Source organism: Semicossyphus pulcher, unplaced genomic scaffold, assembly GCF_022749685.1.
Source record: "Semicossyphus pulcher isolate SPU_LCO1_2020_fin unplaced genomic scaffold, fSemPul1.0.p SCAF_1, whole genome shotgun sequence".
Classification (NCBI taxonomy): Eukaryota; Metazoa; Chordata; class Actinopteri; order Labriformes; family Labridae; genus Semicossyphus; species Semicossyphus pulcher.
This window is the reverse complement of record NW_027211603.1, coordinates 25,482,708-25,499,422: the sequence shown is the minus strand read 5'-3', so window position 1 is coordinate 25,499,422 and position 16,715 is coordinate 25,482,708. Positions and strand designations below refer to the sequence as shown.

The 16,715-nt window shown below is 40.6% G+C and overlaps 1 protein-coding gene across 1 annotated transcript in view; it reads right to left on the bottom strand.

Moving 5' to 3' along the window:
• Positions 1-2,155: 2,155 nt before the first annotated feature.
• kiaa1549lb (KIAA1549-like b) overlaps positions 2,156-16,715 on the bottom strand; it is a 77,256-nt gene continuing 62,696 nt past the window's right edge. Inside the window, exons 15-22 of the mRNA XM_069657862.1 lie at positions 16,191-16,315; positions 13,339-13,571; positions 11,496-11,628; positions 7,456-7,827; positions 7,278-7,372; positions 6,824-6,972; positions 6,505-6,656; positions 2,156-5,217 (exon numbers count right to left, since the gene is read on the bottom strand). Of these exons, the coding sequence (XP_069513963.1) occupies positions 4,954-5,217; positions 6,505-6,656; positions 6,824-6,972; positions 7,278-7,372; positions 7,456-7,827; positions 11,496-11,628; positions 13,339-13,571; positions 16,191-16,315 (1,523 nt within the window). The 3' untranslated portion in view covers positions 2,156-4,953. The remainder of the gene's footprint in view (positions 5,218-6,504; positions 6,657-6,823; positions 6,973-7,277; positions 7,373-7,455; positions 7,828-11,495; positions 11,629-13,338; positions 13,572-16,190; positions 16,316-16,715) is intronic.

Here is a 16,715-nt window from a genome sequence, read left to right as displayed (position 1 = left end):
TTAACATCAAGCGAGAGAGAATGTAATGAACAGCAGGAACTAATCAATGCATGGAATTGAACAGATCATTCATGACCGAAACATCTCTAAAAGCCAGGTTTTAGATTTTGTATCAGGTCTTTCAGACTTTTGTAATAAAGAACCATATTAATTCCCCTTATTTGTGTACTTCTTAATCTGGCTTTCCCTCCAGGCAGCTTCAGTGCTATCAAAAATAATTGGCTAAAGCTTTTTTGATTCATTACAATAAAATATTTGATTTCTTTCTGTGTGCCTTAATATCCATCTTCAATATAATTTTTCAAGGTTTTATCTTGTATTTCCTGATGTGCAATTCCTCAGGTGGCATTGTCTGCTTGTATATTTTCCACCTGCACCACTCCGCCACACTTCCATTGCCAAACAGGCCCATCACACAGCTGGTTTAAAGTGTGTGCAACTGTCTGCACTCACACTAGTTTTCATTTCAGTGTACACTTAATAGCTCAGTTACTTTAATGACCTTTTTGACCTCACACTGCTTGCACATGAGCATATATGTAGACACAAAGCTCTCATTTCATACCTCATACAGTTTGCTAAGTATTGATGAGTAGTTTATATGCTTGTCACATGTACATTGAGTTAAACTCTGTGCAGTCAGTTTTTGGCTTGTCTTTGGTTAGGTTTGCTTTTGGCTTGTGTAATGTGTGTCTCTAGAATTACCAGTGTTGAGAGAGCTGCAGCTGGAGGGACATCTTGCCAGGGTCGAGGAAAAGCTTCCCTGCAGAAACAGAGCTCTTATATACAGGAAGTGGTCAATTGGACTATACCAAGTGCACACCACTTCATGGGGGGAATGTGTTTTCTATTTTAGACATAGGTTTGTTTATTTATTTAAGCATTTTTGGTTGATCTGTTTTTGGTTTTGATCAAGAGTTATAATAATTTATACTAATAAACTAATTGTTCTGTTATGTTTATTTATAGCTCAGTTAGTAGTGTTTGTTTCGTGTTACCCCCTTTCTCAAAGAAATTGTCTGCTACATCTGTCCCATTTGTATTACATTTGTTAGGCCTTTTTGTATTTTAAAGGTCAGTTTAGGTTCTTCAGTTTAGTGGATTTCTTTTTGGGCCCACAACATGATTGTATATTTTTTTAATTCAATAAAAATATGCTCAGAAAGACGCTTTTTTAAACACATCCACTTCATGTGGATTTTTTAGGCATGTATTGAGGAAGATGTTCTTGATTGTCACTGATGTTTACTTTCAACACAACACTTCTCCATTAAAAAAATTGAGGATGAGCTAAAGCCATGGAAACGCTGCTGCACTTGAAAGCCTCAATGGTCAGAGTCAAACAAGCACAGGATAAAAACTATTTCTAGAAAAGGACAAATATCTAGCATGCTACAAGTGCTTAATGCTATTTACCATCACCTATTCTGAACATGCACTGTGGGTGTTTAATGACGGCATCAGACATATGTTTACCCTTTTAACCTTGTCAAATTGTTAATTTTCTTTTTGTGGCCAGCTAAATATTTGTTTTCTTCTGACAAATCTAATCCTGCTTCGTGGTCCATCGTTTCACACTCAAACTACCAATCATCACCAAGTTATAACTGGTAATCCAAGGCGTGTTTGATAATTCATATTTAGCCACAAACGTCACAAACTTGAAGCAAAACCAAAAAGATTGCATTTTGTCATTTTGAATCTAAAGTCACTAAATGATAAAGTATTAATGATTAATGAAAAAGTTTCAACTCAACTCCAAAAGAGTTCAACATCCTTGTATTCTGTGTCTTAGTCATTTTCGTTTCCCTCTCAGGATTACAGCTCAGGCATAATGGCTTACAATCTTTTAACAGTACACAACTACCAGCCTCGAAACCATTACTCCTCTGCGAACAAGAGGGTAATGTATGAGCTTTTAATGTAATGCATGGTGATACAAAGGAGTGCTGAACCTCCCTGTGGTGTAAGTAGGTGTTAATAGTAATTGCCCCTCCTCCTCATAACGTCTAAAATGATAATAAAACAGATTATGAAAGCGAAGCATCAGTGAAATAACTGCTCCAGTTCTAGTGACAGTGCTCATCAGGAAAAATGACATGCAGAAAGTAAAAGACAAATAGAAGACACAGATTGATGATTGATTGTTCTAATAAAATCTTTTATTTAATTTTAATCATGTAGGCTAATATGTCTTTCATTCTCCGTCTGTCAAAGGTCTGCCTGTCAGATCAATCTCTGAGGAACATCAAATATAACAAGATCAAGCAGATGAAACGAAAATGAGAAAATCAGCCAGGAAGACAAAAAGACATAGATTTTAATAGATTTAGCTCACTTCATACTTCAGTTATAGAATAAATACTTGTCATCTTTCTAAACCCAGAAACCACCTGAAACCCTTTTATTTAATATCGCTAAGTTTTCCAGCATGAGAATGTGGAAAGGTGTACACTTCTGGTATACACAAAACATGGTTTCACTGTAATTAGTACAGTTGTTAAGACATTAAGTGCTTCTCTGAATTATGGGTAAAAGGAACATTGGGAAAACAAGCAACAGAGTTCTTGTTGAGTTTAAGACATACAGTAATTCTTTAAACCTACTTACACACCAACAGGCATGAGTATAAAAGAACATTGTTGGACAGGAGGGAGGGTTCAAAGGTCATAATGCAAAAAGGCGAAATTCATCCAGGACTGCTGTAACAGCAAAACTGTCCCATGAAAAAGGCATTTTTACTCAAAGATGTCTTTCTTATATCACAACCTTCTTATGACAGCGTCAATAATCAGCACTGCATCCCAGGTGATTTGCATTAACATAGTACGTATGCTATCTTTAGCATCTGCATGTTTATGCAAACATACAGCAGCACCCCTGCTCCTGGCCTAAATACACTCATCTGCATTCAGCCCTTCTTTCCATTGCCAAGCCAACAAGTCCGCATTAAGAATTCATCATAACCTTCTGACGGCTTTAAAGCCACAGTGAAATATGAGTATGAGTCTTTGTCTGAGAAATATGATTTCCTTTGATGTGTGCGATGATTTAATGACTTTGTTTTGTTGGAGTTTTCATGAATTGTTCATAGTTTTGTTTGTGCGCTGCCCTGGCATGGTGGCCTAAGTCTGATTTCAAAAACAGACTAAATATAATCGACAGCTTCAAGACTGAAGAATGTCATCAAAAAGGTTAGTTAGGTCCTTGATTGCTCCAGGGTTTTACTAGATAAAGCGTTGACCTCCTTTCTTCTTGTCGCTGCTGGAATAACTGTCGCACAAACAGGTCTCCTTTGTTCCAGGAGCTATCAGAAGGATGGGTCTGTTGTGTATCTTTCTGTCCATTCTGTGCTTTCATTTTTGTTTGTAGTCTTTTGGGTCTCTCAGTTCTGCTTGTTTTACGTGCTGATACAGTATTTATGAGGTCATTAAGTGACCTGGTAGTTGGTACAGCGTGTTGTTACTTTGTAAACAGATCTGCTACAATCTGTGTGATTCCAGGGCACACAGATGTATCACAATGATTTATTAACACTAAACACAGTTCTTTCAAAACACTTCATGGGAAACAACAAGTGCTGTTCTGTTCAATCTGAGTCTACGCTCAGGCACATGAGTGTTTGTGCACTTAAATCTTCTTAGAACAGGAGTACTTATTTGGGATTTCTCATTAGGTCATTCGTTTACATGAACTCAGTACTATATTCACGAATTCCACAAATTGAGATCATTAAGATTGCTTCAGGCCAGATCAGATTTCTGCACAGCTACCAGCAGCGATCACAATTCGGTAAAAATTCCCAGCAGCCATTTTTCCTGTGAATTCAGGGTAGGACGCTCAGTTGTTGTAATAATGTTGTACTGCTTTGTTCCAAGTTGGACAACAACAGATATCTAACAAATTTCAAGTAAAAGAAAATATTTGATCATGTTAGCATTTAACCACTTCCTAGCTAACAAAACTGTTAGCATACAAGATACAATAGGAAAGGTGTAAATTCCTAACTAACGGTGCTGTTAGCTAGCTGACAGTAACATTAGATAGAAGTCAAAGCTTCTGTTATTTTAGTATCTAATGAAAGTAATATACTTTATTAACCTCCCATTAGTGTAAAAAAATGTGTCAGTGTCAACTAAGTGAAGGTTACTTCAGGATAAATGCTTCCCTCTATTTTAGATTCATGAAAGATTTCCATTTTCATATTACATCCTCAGAGATGCTCCTTTCTAATGTTGAATTGGGTTGAACGAAAAAAGGCTCTTACATTTTATTTTTGGTAATCAAGGGGAACAACTGTTTGAATCTATAATGATAATTAGCGCATCAAGGACGGTCAGTATTTGATGTAATTGTTAGGGTGTTCATGTGTAAATAATTAGCTGAAGAATGTGGTACATTGATGTGGTATGGATGCAAGAATGAACTGATTTAGATGAAGCCCATCTTTTGGAAGCTAACGGTCTATAAAAGGAGATTAGATACATGATGTCCTAATACTGTACATGCTCATATACACTGTGGTTTATACTTAACCATCTGACAGGAAGTATTTGGTCCTCTCAGTACAGACAATAATGCTACTTTTGTCTCTTCTCAGTTGATGCTGATTCACAAAAAAACGTCTAATTGTGGAAAAAAAAAAGTCACATTTTCCTTATTGAGCGAATCATATGGACATATCTACAAAGAAGAGATGCATGTAGTAACTTGGGACATCATCGATAGAGGATGGCATTTCTTTTTTCTAAAAAAAAATATTTTCTGTTCCTGTAAGTCAGGAGCTGCAAAACACCAATGGCGTATGAAAAGAAACCAATCAGTGGGGAATCGGTGGGTAAAGAAGATCAGTCTGTTTTACAGTACAAACATCAAAAATCAGTCTGAAGGAGCACCACCTCTGCGTGCCTCTGTTGAAGACCATCTCCTGCACACGAGGGGGCAGAGTCAAAACTAGAACTCAAACACGTCGTTCTGCTTCTTCGCCAGCTTGGCCACCTCCTGCCGGATAGCCTGCACGAGTGCAGAGGTGGAGAGGCTGCTCAGGGGCATGCTGTCCATGTCCTTCACCACCTGCGGCAGGCTTTGCTGGGAGGCTGTGCTAGGGGCAGCAGGCGGAGGCTCCAGCGCTGGGTTGTACTCCAGGGGCAGCCTGGTGGGGCTCCCCTGGGGGTAGCGAGGGTGAGGAAAAGCCTCGACGTACCCAGGCAGGGGCAACTGGAAAACATGATAGACAGGGCATTAGATCTAAAGTTACTTCATATAAACCTCCAATGAAAATAATGGTTACCAACAAGATAACAAGAGAGATAGAGTATATGCTTTAGTTTTTGAATTGGTGAACATTTTCTCTTTCAACACTATTTTAGAAAGAATTAAATGTATGATAAGGGAAAATAAGGGAAAGTGTTTCTGGGAAAATAATTATAAATTAAGTAAAATAATGACTGTGGCAAGCTACTGTTTGGTGATACTGAAATGGACTTTGGTTCAAACAGTGTTTGAACTCCAAAATGGGCTGTCACAGGCGTCAGGTTTACACCACAAGAAATGGAAAAAGAAGTAAAATAAATGTTCATTTAGGAAATGTGCTCAACTACCCCGGTGTTTTGTTGTTTCCACTCAACGGCAGCCATAAATCAGATCAGCAAATGGTTTCTAAATGACACTGGTTCTGCAAAAAGACACTGGTTGAAACAGGCAAACAGACAGAAAAAAAGAGAACATTCGATACAAACAAGGCGGGGAAGGGGAGGGCACGGAGGGTCACATGGGTTACAACAGATCTGACGGAGACGAATGGAACCAATCTTATTTTAATGAAAAACAGGAAGAAAGAAGGATGATGCTTTAAGAGGAGTGCCTAATGAGGCCAGGCCTGTTCAAGGGTAGGTAGGGACATGAGCACGGAACGACTGTTAGAATCAGTGTCAGGGCTACAGCTGGATGGTCTGCAAAAGGCAATGTTTAAATAAGGAGAGGCGGTCTCACGCACACATTACAGGTATATTCAACTACTAATCTTTACACTTAATGTCATGCTGGTTATCCCGAACTCTTCTATGCTCAACTCTTCGGCTGTAGAGTGACCAGAGATAAGACAACCAGGAGTTAAGTTTGGGTATTTTAATCAAACTCTACAACAGTTTAATAATTTATTTGAACACTCTGTATGAACTCTGTATTTAGTTTTCCAATTAAAAAAAGTATATCTGCAATTGTCTGGGCTTCTTTTGTCGCAGAATACTGGTCTTTTGTAGTCTCTGCATGAAAGTACTATCTGATTGAGTCTGACACAAACAACTTCTTTCAAACTTGTTCATGACCTGGATTATGCTTAATTCTGCCACATATTTTGCAAGAACCTCATAGACTACTTTACTTTCTAACAATTAAAGGTCTAACTAATTGGACAAAAAGTGTTGGGGCACTGTGACAAATGCCTGTAAACTGCGACTGTCCTAGTTTAGGTGCTTCCTAAGCAAGCAAAGTGGGCGTTCTTACAGAGTCTGCCCACTGTGGCGGCACATCCTCGGGCTCAGGTGGATACGACATCCAGGAGGGACTGTGGTAGGAGGTGGGGGGTGTGGAGACAAAGTATTCTGAGTAGCCGGTCCTGCTGGCTGGGATGGCGTAGACGGCTGTTATTGGGTTTCCTACAGAGAGGAGAGGAGAGGCTGACACTGATGAATGTAATTCAGGGAGTGATTACATTTAGGTTCAGTTGTATTTTGTCAGACAATTTATATTCTTGCAAAATGTATGATTGCATTTAAGTAAGCTCATCAGCTGTTCATTATTCTGAAGAAGAAAAAACGTTTACCTGAGTAGTTGGACACAGGCTGCTCTGCAGTGATAGATGGAAGGGCTGCTCTGGTCACCGGCCCGTACGGGTTGTTGTCATGTTGACTCTGCATTTCAGTGACAGATTTCTCTGAGCTCCTTCCCTTAGGCCCCAAGTCAGAAGTGGAACTGTTGGATAGAGATTGGAGAGGAATAGAAATAAAGGATTACTGACATACTTAATCAGCACCACCAGGTGGCAGACACACTCCATGTGTTTAAGTAAGCACCTTATTAACATTCCTGCCAGCTCTCAATGCACTAGTTCAATATTCAAATTTATACAAGGCCTAAAATCACCCCGGCCACAGCACATTACCTAGTGAATATCTAGTCCCTGAATATGAATCTGAATGTGAATGGATGTGGAATATCTGATGGACTTTGGGATTCTACAGACAGTGTGTGTGTGTCTGTGACTTATTCAGCCTTACCGCCTTAAGGAGGTCCCAGGAGGAGGACCAGTGCGAGGCGGTAAAGGGGGAGGAGAACCCATGGCCATCTCAGGAAGCTGGGTGAAGTGAAAGGCCTTAAAGAGACAGTGAAAGGCAAATTAAGGTTACATAAAGATTATCACAGTGCTTTAGAGAGGGCGAATCTCTTCCCACTTACCGGTTTGGGCAGGCTGCACTGATACACGTCTGAGCCGTAAGATGGCACCCACTGCAGGCCTCCCCGTCCACTGGTCATAGTGCCCGGAGCGCTGGTCACCACGTCTACATAGGGGAGGGGGGGCGGGCCAGGGTTGTAGTGGTCAGGAGGCGGGTGGTGGTGAGAGTGTCGCCCGGATGTGGACTGCCCCCCTGAAGCCAGGCTGAATGCCTCCTCCAGCAGCAGGTGCATCTGCTGTCGGACCTCATCAATGGACGGCTGTGAGCTCAGTGTGGAGGTCTCTGAGTGGCCTTTCAAGCCCCGGCCGTACATGTACCCCCGAGGCCCCATCAGGCGGTCGACATTCGTCTCCTCGATCAGCTCAGGCTCAGTCTGAAACACGTGCAAACACATTCACAGGAGAGGGACACATCTATGAGCTGACACTCCTGACACATCTCAAAATGCATCTTCTGTTGTAAAATATTTTATACTGTTTCTATGACTAATCAAGACAGTGTGGGACCCACAGTGATGCTGGGCATATTAAAGGGCATGGACACTCATATTTTTATTATTTGTCATGTACAAAAGGACCTGCAATATCTAAGTAGGTAATGGTTGGTTGCAGAGGGGGAGGTCTTTTGGAAGCAGGAGTGCACACACATCATTCAGATCGAAAGGTCCTGCAATACATTGCATGCTAAGCTAATGTGCTTTTGTTTCTGTATTTCCAGGTGAGCATAAGCGTTGAAACAATGTAGAAAAGGATTAACATAAATGTATATTTAAATGTGTGAGAGAAAGGGACCACTTGTAATGCAAGTATGTGTAGAGTTTTGAAGGCAAAGATTTCATGTTTAAAGTGCTGAAACCTAGTGATTCACTAATTAGGAAGTAAGTAAGTAAAGCTTTATTTATAGAGCACTTTTTAAAACACCAGGTTACAAAGTGCTTCACAAACAGAGGAATAAAAAACATATAAACAAAAACAAAAGGAAAAAATCACAAAGTTAAACAAGGAAAAAAAGAAATAAGCAAAACGAAAACAAAAGACAGGGGTGTAGTTTATTCTGAATTTTACAGGAAGCCAATGGAGGGACGCAAGACCAGGGGAGAGATGGTACCAACGGCTGGTTCTAGCAGCTGCTTTTTGAACTGTAAACGATTGAGAGATGATTGGCTGAGGCATGTGTAAAGTGAATTAAAATAATCGAAGCAGGAGAAAATAAAAGTGTGAATTAATAGACAGTAGTGAAACCACCTGTAGCCTGCTAGAATGTGATCTGTGAGTGTACAGAACATTGTCAATGTTATTTTTATAGTCAATCATTTTAGTGTTTAAGGACATTTATTGCTTCATGATAAAGTGAGAGAGAATATAACATGTGCATTCAGTAGGCCGAGATGTCTGGCTAATGTGCTTGTGTTTCTGCATTTCCAGAAATTGAGTAAATGAATGAAACATATGCAATCCTTGAAGTCCCTTTAAGTGTCTAACTGTGCAACAATGAGCAAACACAGTGGAGTTCGTCCTGCACACTACGACAGGCTAGGACTGAGACCAAGAGAGGAGGGGGTGGACAGATTTTCCAATGTTTGATTGAGCGACTGAAAACTCATTAATCGCTCATTGTTTAATTTGTGTAACTGTCATTATATTAAAGTAGGGCACACTTTTGAGTCAAGTGCCCAAATATCACTGTAGTTATGCTGAGGGCTTATGTGGCTAAATCTGTAGCCACCACAGGAGGCATGTTCCCATTTACACCTGTATTAAAATATTACGAAATACAACCTCTTATTGAATTTGCAGGATATCAACAGAGACACCCTGAGGAGGCTGGAAAGTTACAAGTTCAATAATGTCTCCTGTCATTCTCTCAGTGGGTTGTTGACAAGGTGCCAGCTGAGATAGCAAAGGATGTTTAAAGTTTCTCCGAGTTTCGGAGACATGTCAGCAGGAAGGCTTTGATCCAGCAGTTACTGTTTGGTCACAGTAGGTTCAGCAGCCAGTTTGTTTCAGCGACTGAAAAGCTGCACTTTTCTATTCTTTTAAAAATCTAACCATGAAGGGATTGTTGTGGGGTCTCTTTTCTTCTCCACACTATATACACACACAATCATCAATACCTCTGCATCCTAAATCACCTGCTGCCTCACTCCTTCTTTTCCATCGTCTTTCTCACATTCCTTTAAGTCTTTCCATCTTTCCATACCCTCTGCTCTCTCTCCCAGCCTCCGTTTCTATCCATCCAGTCCTTATATCCAGTGATAAATGAATAGGAGTCGAGGCTGCCCTACTTCCTGTGCGAATTGAAGGTAGCCACAGGAGACCTAGTGTAGTGCACCTCATAAATCAGCGCCCCCTGCAACACGGACTTGCATCTGCAGCGATGGGGCCTGCAGCTACACTAGTCCCATTCTAATCAACAGGGCTGAGAGTCCTGAAAGGGACTATGTAGCATGTAATGGCTATTTTGCTATACTTCTAACAGAGCTGAATAGTTTCTCGGTACAAACAGAACAAGAGTCATGATAAAGGGAGGACTTCTATTTCTGTGGAGAATCTCTGTCAAGTCCTCTGCAATCTAAATCAAGCGCTTAGTCATGTTCACCTGTGGCATTTTGCTCATGGCAGCAACCTGTCATCCCCAAGAGCCTGATGTATAGAAATAAAATGCACAAGAGGCTATTTTCATTCGACATTTGACTGGGAGTGGTAGTAAAAGCACAGCTTTATATAATATTTATTTTCCATCTATGGGCCTCAGTGAGCCAGAACAACAACAATACCAGAGCCAGTAACACCTGCATTTGTTCCTGCTGTGATGGTCAGAGAGGCTGGCAGGTCAATAGAAGTTCAGTGAAATATTTCTATCACAGCTCATATATTTTACAAAAGGACAGCTCTGAATGAAAAACACCTCTTAGGAATGGTCAGCTCCATTACTGGTTGGAGATCACTTGCGAGTATTCTGACTCCATGACAGAAAGAGTTGTACACAGAGCCGTAATGGAACAATAAAAGAGCCGAGGCATAAAGCAGCCGTCCTGAGCCACACTACATATCAAGGCGACAGGAGCTTATAAATCTTTACTCTTAATTATGAATGAACCTCGTCTCTTCTTTCAGCCTTCTGTGGCACACTTGAAACCACACCTGAGAAGAATATGTGTGATTCTGGCTCAGTGGCTCTTTGTTAAGTGGGGCAATAAGGCACAGATTTAGCCCTGACAAGCTCTGAATGATAATTATGAGTTCTATTTTTACATGCCGTTGTACTAGACTGAAATCAGTGGCACTGGATTTTTCATATGAATTTGGTAAGAAGAATATTAGAATAGAAATGAACACATATTTGTATTTTAAAAAGAACGTCTCTACCCCATCATTTACACATGTTTATGCAAACACATCGCAAATCACTATGTTCTAAAGTCCTGCTTTTCGAAATGGTTAATATTTATAGTGATAATCTTGAAGATTTTCATTTAAATAAGTGTCTGTTACGTCACTATCTATCACCACAGATGAAAGCCTTCGCATTTGCAGTATTTCAGGCTGGGTGTCTGGTGCAAATTTCGCAGAAAAAAATCACAAGCGGCGCCCAGTTAGTGACGCATTTTCCATCAACCAGCAGTGGTTGGTCTGCCAGAGAGGGTAGGCGGAGCTAAGCGGCTGCTTTTCCGGTCTCTGCAAGTGTTGCGAGTAAACAGTAATCTACTATGGCTGAACAAACAAACAAAAGATCGATGACTAAAGATACAACTTCAAAAGTGAAAATCCAAAGAAAAAGAAACCAATTCGACCCTCAGATGAAGGCAAACAGTCTAAAAAGGAAAGCGACCGTCAGCGAGGAAAATCAAGAGTTACAACCAGAGCCAACCGTGGACGTCACACATGCAACACTGTCTGGATATCTGGGAAGTGTGCTCCCGCAATTACCGTTCATCGCCATAGGTGCCACCAAAGAGAACAAAACTGAGATCTTCAAGATTTCAACTTTAATGTTTGGCAAATTCAACTGCGCCTTGTCAGGAGATGACATGTGACTCACATCATAGCCGCTGTTTCGGATGCCTCTCCTGGGTCTCTCCCTCATAACAAGCAGGTCCATCTCTGTTCCTCCAGGGCTGGGACTGCTCAGACTCTGTCTGCTGCGGTAGGCCGTCTGCCCTACCTGGGAGTGCCTGCCAATCAGAGTAAAGAGTGGCTTCAGTACAAATCAAACCTGGGGTTTAATTATAAATTACTTGAAATCCTTTCAGCTTTCTTACTTCCAGCTATGGTTGCAGAGTGCCTGCAGTGAAAGGTGGGTGGGAAGTGGAGTGTGTGGAGAACACAGTGGGGGAATGGATTTGATTCCCTTACCGTACAAAAAGTTACAATACAGACCAAATAGATACAGTATATTTGGATATCTCATCAGGACATCAAGTAAAAGGGCTGAATCAGCATCATTGATAATAATGTTGTACATGTCAGGTGTGAGGAAGTACATGTATAAAACCTCTAGTAAACAAAACAAGTAGAGTCCATGACAAAGGAAAAGATGTGGCCAGGATGTGGTTGGTGATCACCCTCACTATAACCTCATTCTGCAAACTGCTGCTAAAAGTTCATCTTACTCACTGTGTTGGGATATAAAAATAGCAGGTCCATTCAACCCTTAACTAAGTCAACACACAAGCCAAAATTCAAATGTTGCTTTCCGCTCTAAATGCATCTGGTGTGATGATCTCATGTGGAAAAGGCTGGTTCCCTCCTTGACCAGCAAAGTGAACTGTTAACGCCCTGCCAGTCCTCTTACTTCTATCGTTAAAGCTCCGGACTCAAACTAATCAGGCAGGTTTGTTAGGGTCTCACTGCATACAAGGGATATTGATACGCTGGCGCCAAATATCGATATTTTAACTTACAAAGATAGGGCGCTCTGAACAGATTTTCCTGCTACCACTACTTCATGACTCCTAGCGGTGGTGCTTATGACATGAATGACGGTTACATGAACGGAAATGAATTGGCTGAAGAAATTAATCAGATATCGTGATGTATCATTATATGATTGCCTTTCAATATATCAATTATCACAGAATCGCTGTATCATGATTTTATCGTGGGCCACGTATTGTATCGTGAGTTACCTTGCAGTTTCCACCCCTACTGCCTACTAAACTATTAATACAGACTGTAAAAAATGTGTTTGATTTGTTTGTGGACCACCCTTTCGAAGCTGCGAGTTCGTCATTTTGGCTGTCGCCATCTTGGTTTTTCTGAACCAGATGTGACCATATATGGACAACAGGGTGGACACACTTTCACATCTCTATCCTGGTTGAAAGGTCATCATGGTAGGGACTGGTCAATCAAAGGTAGACATGCCATAAAACATACCATGCTTTTTGATGATTTTTCTCTGAATGGTTCAATAATTTACAAGATGAACATCATGGTGTATTGAAGAAGGCTTGAAACTAGCGATTGAGACCATAAATCCATGAGAAAAATGTTTACAGAGGTAATAAATCAACTCAGAAGTAAAGTCATTTTTCCATCTTGTTTCATCCAATCAGACCTCTATTTTCAACCAGTGGAGTCGCCCCCTGCAGGCCATTAAAAAGAATGCAGGTTTAAGGCATTGGCGACCCTTAAGACCAGAGGCTACATCCACTTTTTATACATTATAATGCTTAAATATGCATATTTATACGCTTATTAAGCAATTCATAGGTCTGCAGGGATGGATGAGTGGCCTTGGTTAAAAGCCCCATCAACCAATATGAAATGTTATGTCACATGAGGCACTTAGTGACTGCTGGAATTATACCCTTACACCCTTATGAAAGCATGGATGTTCTTGTTAACCCAGGTTCCACTTGCTTTTCCTCTCTCCCCCTCACCTCCTGTGAGACTTGACATAAGTGGAACCTCGCTCATCATCAGGCTCCAGTGGTCTGCCATGCTCACCGGCTGCCCTCTCATGGCCGTGCCGCTGTCTCTGCGCCAGGGCCCGGCCGCCGCTGCTGCTGCCGTCGGTGGAGGGGAAGTCATAATAGCCCTTCCTCTTAGCCTTCAGCCTCAGCTTGTTTCTGTAGTGCTCAATGTCTGACTTCTGCTTCAGAGCCAAGTTCACCTGCAGAGAAGAAAGAGCGAGGATGCAAAGGAACATGCAGAGATCAGAACAAAAACAGACGCAAAGTTATTCTTTCCGTACGTGGCATGATTCTGCTTTTTCATAGACGTGTGGGTGAAAGATTAGAGGGTTCATGGGAATAAAAGGCTCTGGAAATGACACTGTTATGTAATAAAGATCAGAAAGACTCGGAACATATTCATTATTTTTATGTTTAGAATATCACTTTGAAATCACAGAGGAAATTAAAGAAGAATGAAAATGAAGAACGGAAAAATCCAAAGGTGTGTTGCATCATGTGATTGAACCGACTGTTTCCAGTGTTTCTTTGATCCGGTGATAAGAGCCAGCTTACTGTGAAGGTTGTATGAAAAGATTTCAAGGGGAAATAAGACTCGGATGAGGAAACAATACATAAAAAAAAAAATCACTTTTTATAATAGAAAAATGGCAGCAATATAATTTAATGAAATTACTGCGAAGAAATGCCATTTTGAGCTGCACTTCTTTAACATCATTAAACTGATTTTATGGTAATGTGGTCATCAGAGGTCAAAGCTTCACACAATACCACAAATCAAATCACTAATTTAAAAGCACTGGGAATTTTCTCCCATGAAAAAAAGATTTTACTCCGCCTAATTGGCATCAGCGTAGAACATTTTTTAAAGTTTTCTCTGTAACATTAAATATTCAAGGTTAGATGGGCAGCGGGGTGAAAAACGTCTGTGGTTATTATTTATTGAGAGCTCCGCTCATTAGGACTGCACGGATTAATTGGATGTGATTGACAGTTCTGGCAACATAAGCAAAAAAAAAACAGAAATATGCAAACATTTCTCCCCCTTAGTGCTGTCCAATATGAGTAAGAGAAAAATAACACAAATAAAAATAAATATTAGTCATGTCACATAACAGAAAGAGCAGTAGTAGTCATAGGGTGGTGGAGTAGTGAACTACATGTGAATATACTGGCAGTTTATCTACAATCTGAAGTGGCTAATTTATAGTTGAGCGTCATTCATATTTAAATAGTGATTAAAGCTTGGGCTGCAAGGTGGTGCAGTGGTTAGCGCTGTTGCCTCACAGCTAGAAGGTTCCTCGTTCGAATCCAAGTTCAGATGAAGTGTGCCTTTCTGTGTGGAGTTTGTTCTTTAACATATTCTCTCTGTGCATGCGTGGGTTCCCTCCAGATACTCTGGATACTCCGGCTTCCTCCCACAGTCCAAAGACATGTTTGTTAGGTTAATTGGTGACTTTAAAAATTGCCCGTAGGTGTGAGTGTGAGCGTGAAAGGTTGTCTGTCTCTGTGTGTCAGCCCTGTGACTGACTGGCGATCAGTCTAGGGTGTACTCCGCCTAAGCAGTACAGATAATGGATGGATGGATTTGCAATAAAATCACTTTGTTTTAGGGATGGACATTTCAAGCAAAAATAGTATTCGACATTCACTTGGAACTATTCGACAATTATTCAAAAGTTTGCACTTGACCTCATTTTCATTTATTTTTTCATAGGAGTTTGACACACAACTCTTTTTTTCTTTTTTTTAAAGATTTTTTTGATTGACAGCTGACAGGACAGCTGAAGAGAGACAGGAAGTGTAGGGAGGAGGTGCATCAAAGACTGTAGCCTCTGTACATGAGGCGCCTGCTCTTCCAACTGAGCTAAAGCAGCGGTCCGACACACAACACAACCCTTTGAGAAGAAGTCTCTGCATTTCTCTTGGTGTGAATGCCCTCTTCTTCTTTTGTTATTTAATGGCTATTAGCAAACAGCTTTCAGATGCGCTTGAGCCACTGTCTGGCGGTATTACTGCATTACAACCAGGCGCCGGTAAAAACAATGAAAAAAAAACCTTTTTAAGATGAGATAAAAGTCGCTTGAACGTTTTGATTTTTTAACAATTAATGACTCAAATACTGTATTCAAAATGCATGACCAATCCCTACTTGCCATTTTTGTGTAGTTTGAATTAATTTTTGTATATTTTAACAACTGAAACTACAACTACATTTTGACCGAAAAGGTAAAAATAATTTATGTTCTAAAATTCCTTTTTTTGGCCGTATTGCCTTTATTTGATAGTTTCAGCTAGCTGGGACGGGAGAGGTAAGTGATAACAACCATTTAAAGAACCACATCAGTTATTGCCTGCATTTCCCCATGAATGGGGGGGTATTATATTGTATTAGTTTATGTAGAACCTGGGAACAAGTGGGCCATTTTTGCAATAAACTAAATTGCTGGCGTGTGACTTTTGTTTGATAATTTGTTATATTTTTGTATCACATGTTTATGTCCATTTGATACCCTTTTAAATAAAAAAAGTCTGAACTTCCTTTTTTAAGTAGTTTTAGGTAACTGAACTTAATTCCTCCCTAGAGTAGCTTTACTTTAGTTTAACTTCTTGTATTGTGGCTAATTGGTAGCTTGCAGAGTATGTTTTCAAAGTAGCTTTGCCCAAAGCTGGTAATTAGTGAGCTCTTCTTTGTCGTTCACAGTAAGTAGCTGTTAGAGTTTCAGGTCCCTTTATACATTTGTGCATCCATTTGTTTGTTCATGACTGCCTTTTTGCACATGTGCATGTATGTCTCTCAATGTGTACATGCACATCACCTCTCCATTAACGATGGCGGACTCCTGGCTGCGGTCAGACGACGCAGGATGTGAGTAGTTGGGCTGAGCCGCCATGGGCTTTATAGAGATGAGCTGCAGGGAGCCAGAGGAGGTGTCATATGGATCTGAAGAACAGAGAGGGAGTTCACTCACAAAGAGACTACAAATACCTCTAATCATCACATTGTCAGTCACACGGCCTCTTTGTCTCTCTCCGTGGCTGAGGGATTATGTCAAATATCAGTCGCTTGTGTCAGCAAATGAAGTGCCGGACGGAGACAATAGATCATAAAGATAGCGTTAGCTTCAAAGCTTGTGCCTATGCATCTCTGTGATGGATGAAAGAAACTGACTCCGCACTTTCATTCCTTATCAGACATCAGACAAACTTGATTCAGTTTCCCTTAACTCAGCTGATGAATTATTCAGATCCAGCCATTAAGAAAATCATAATCTAGAGAGCTGGATGCAATTTGCGGGCGGAGAATCTGAATTAGATTAATTTAGCTCACGCCCGACACATGT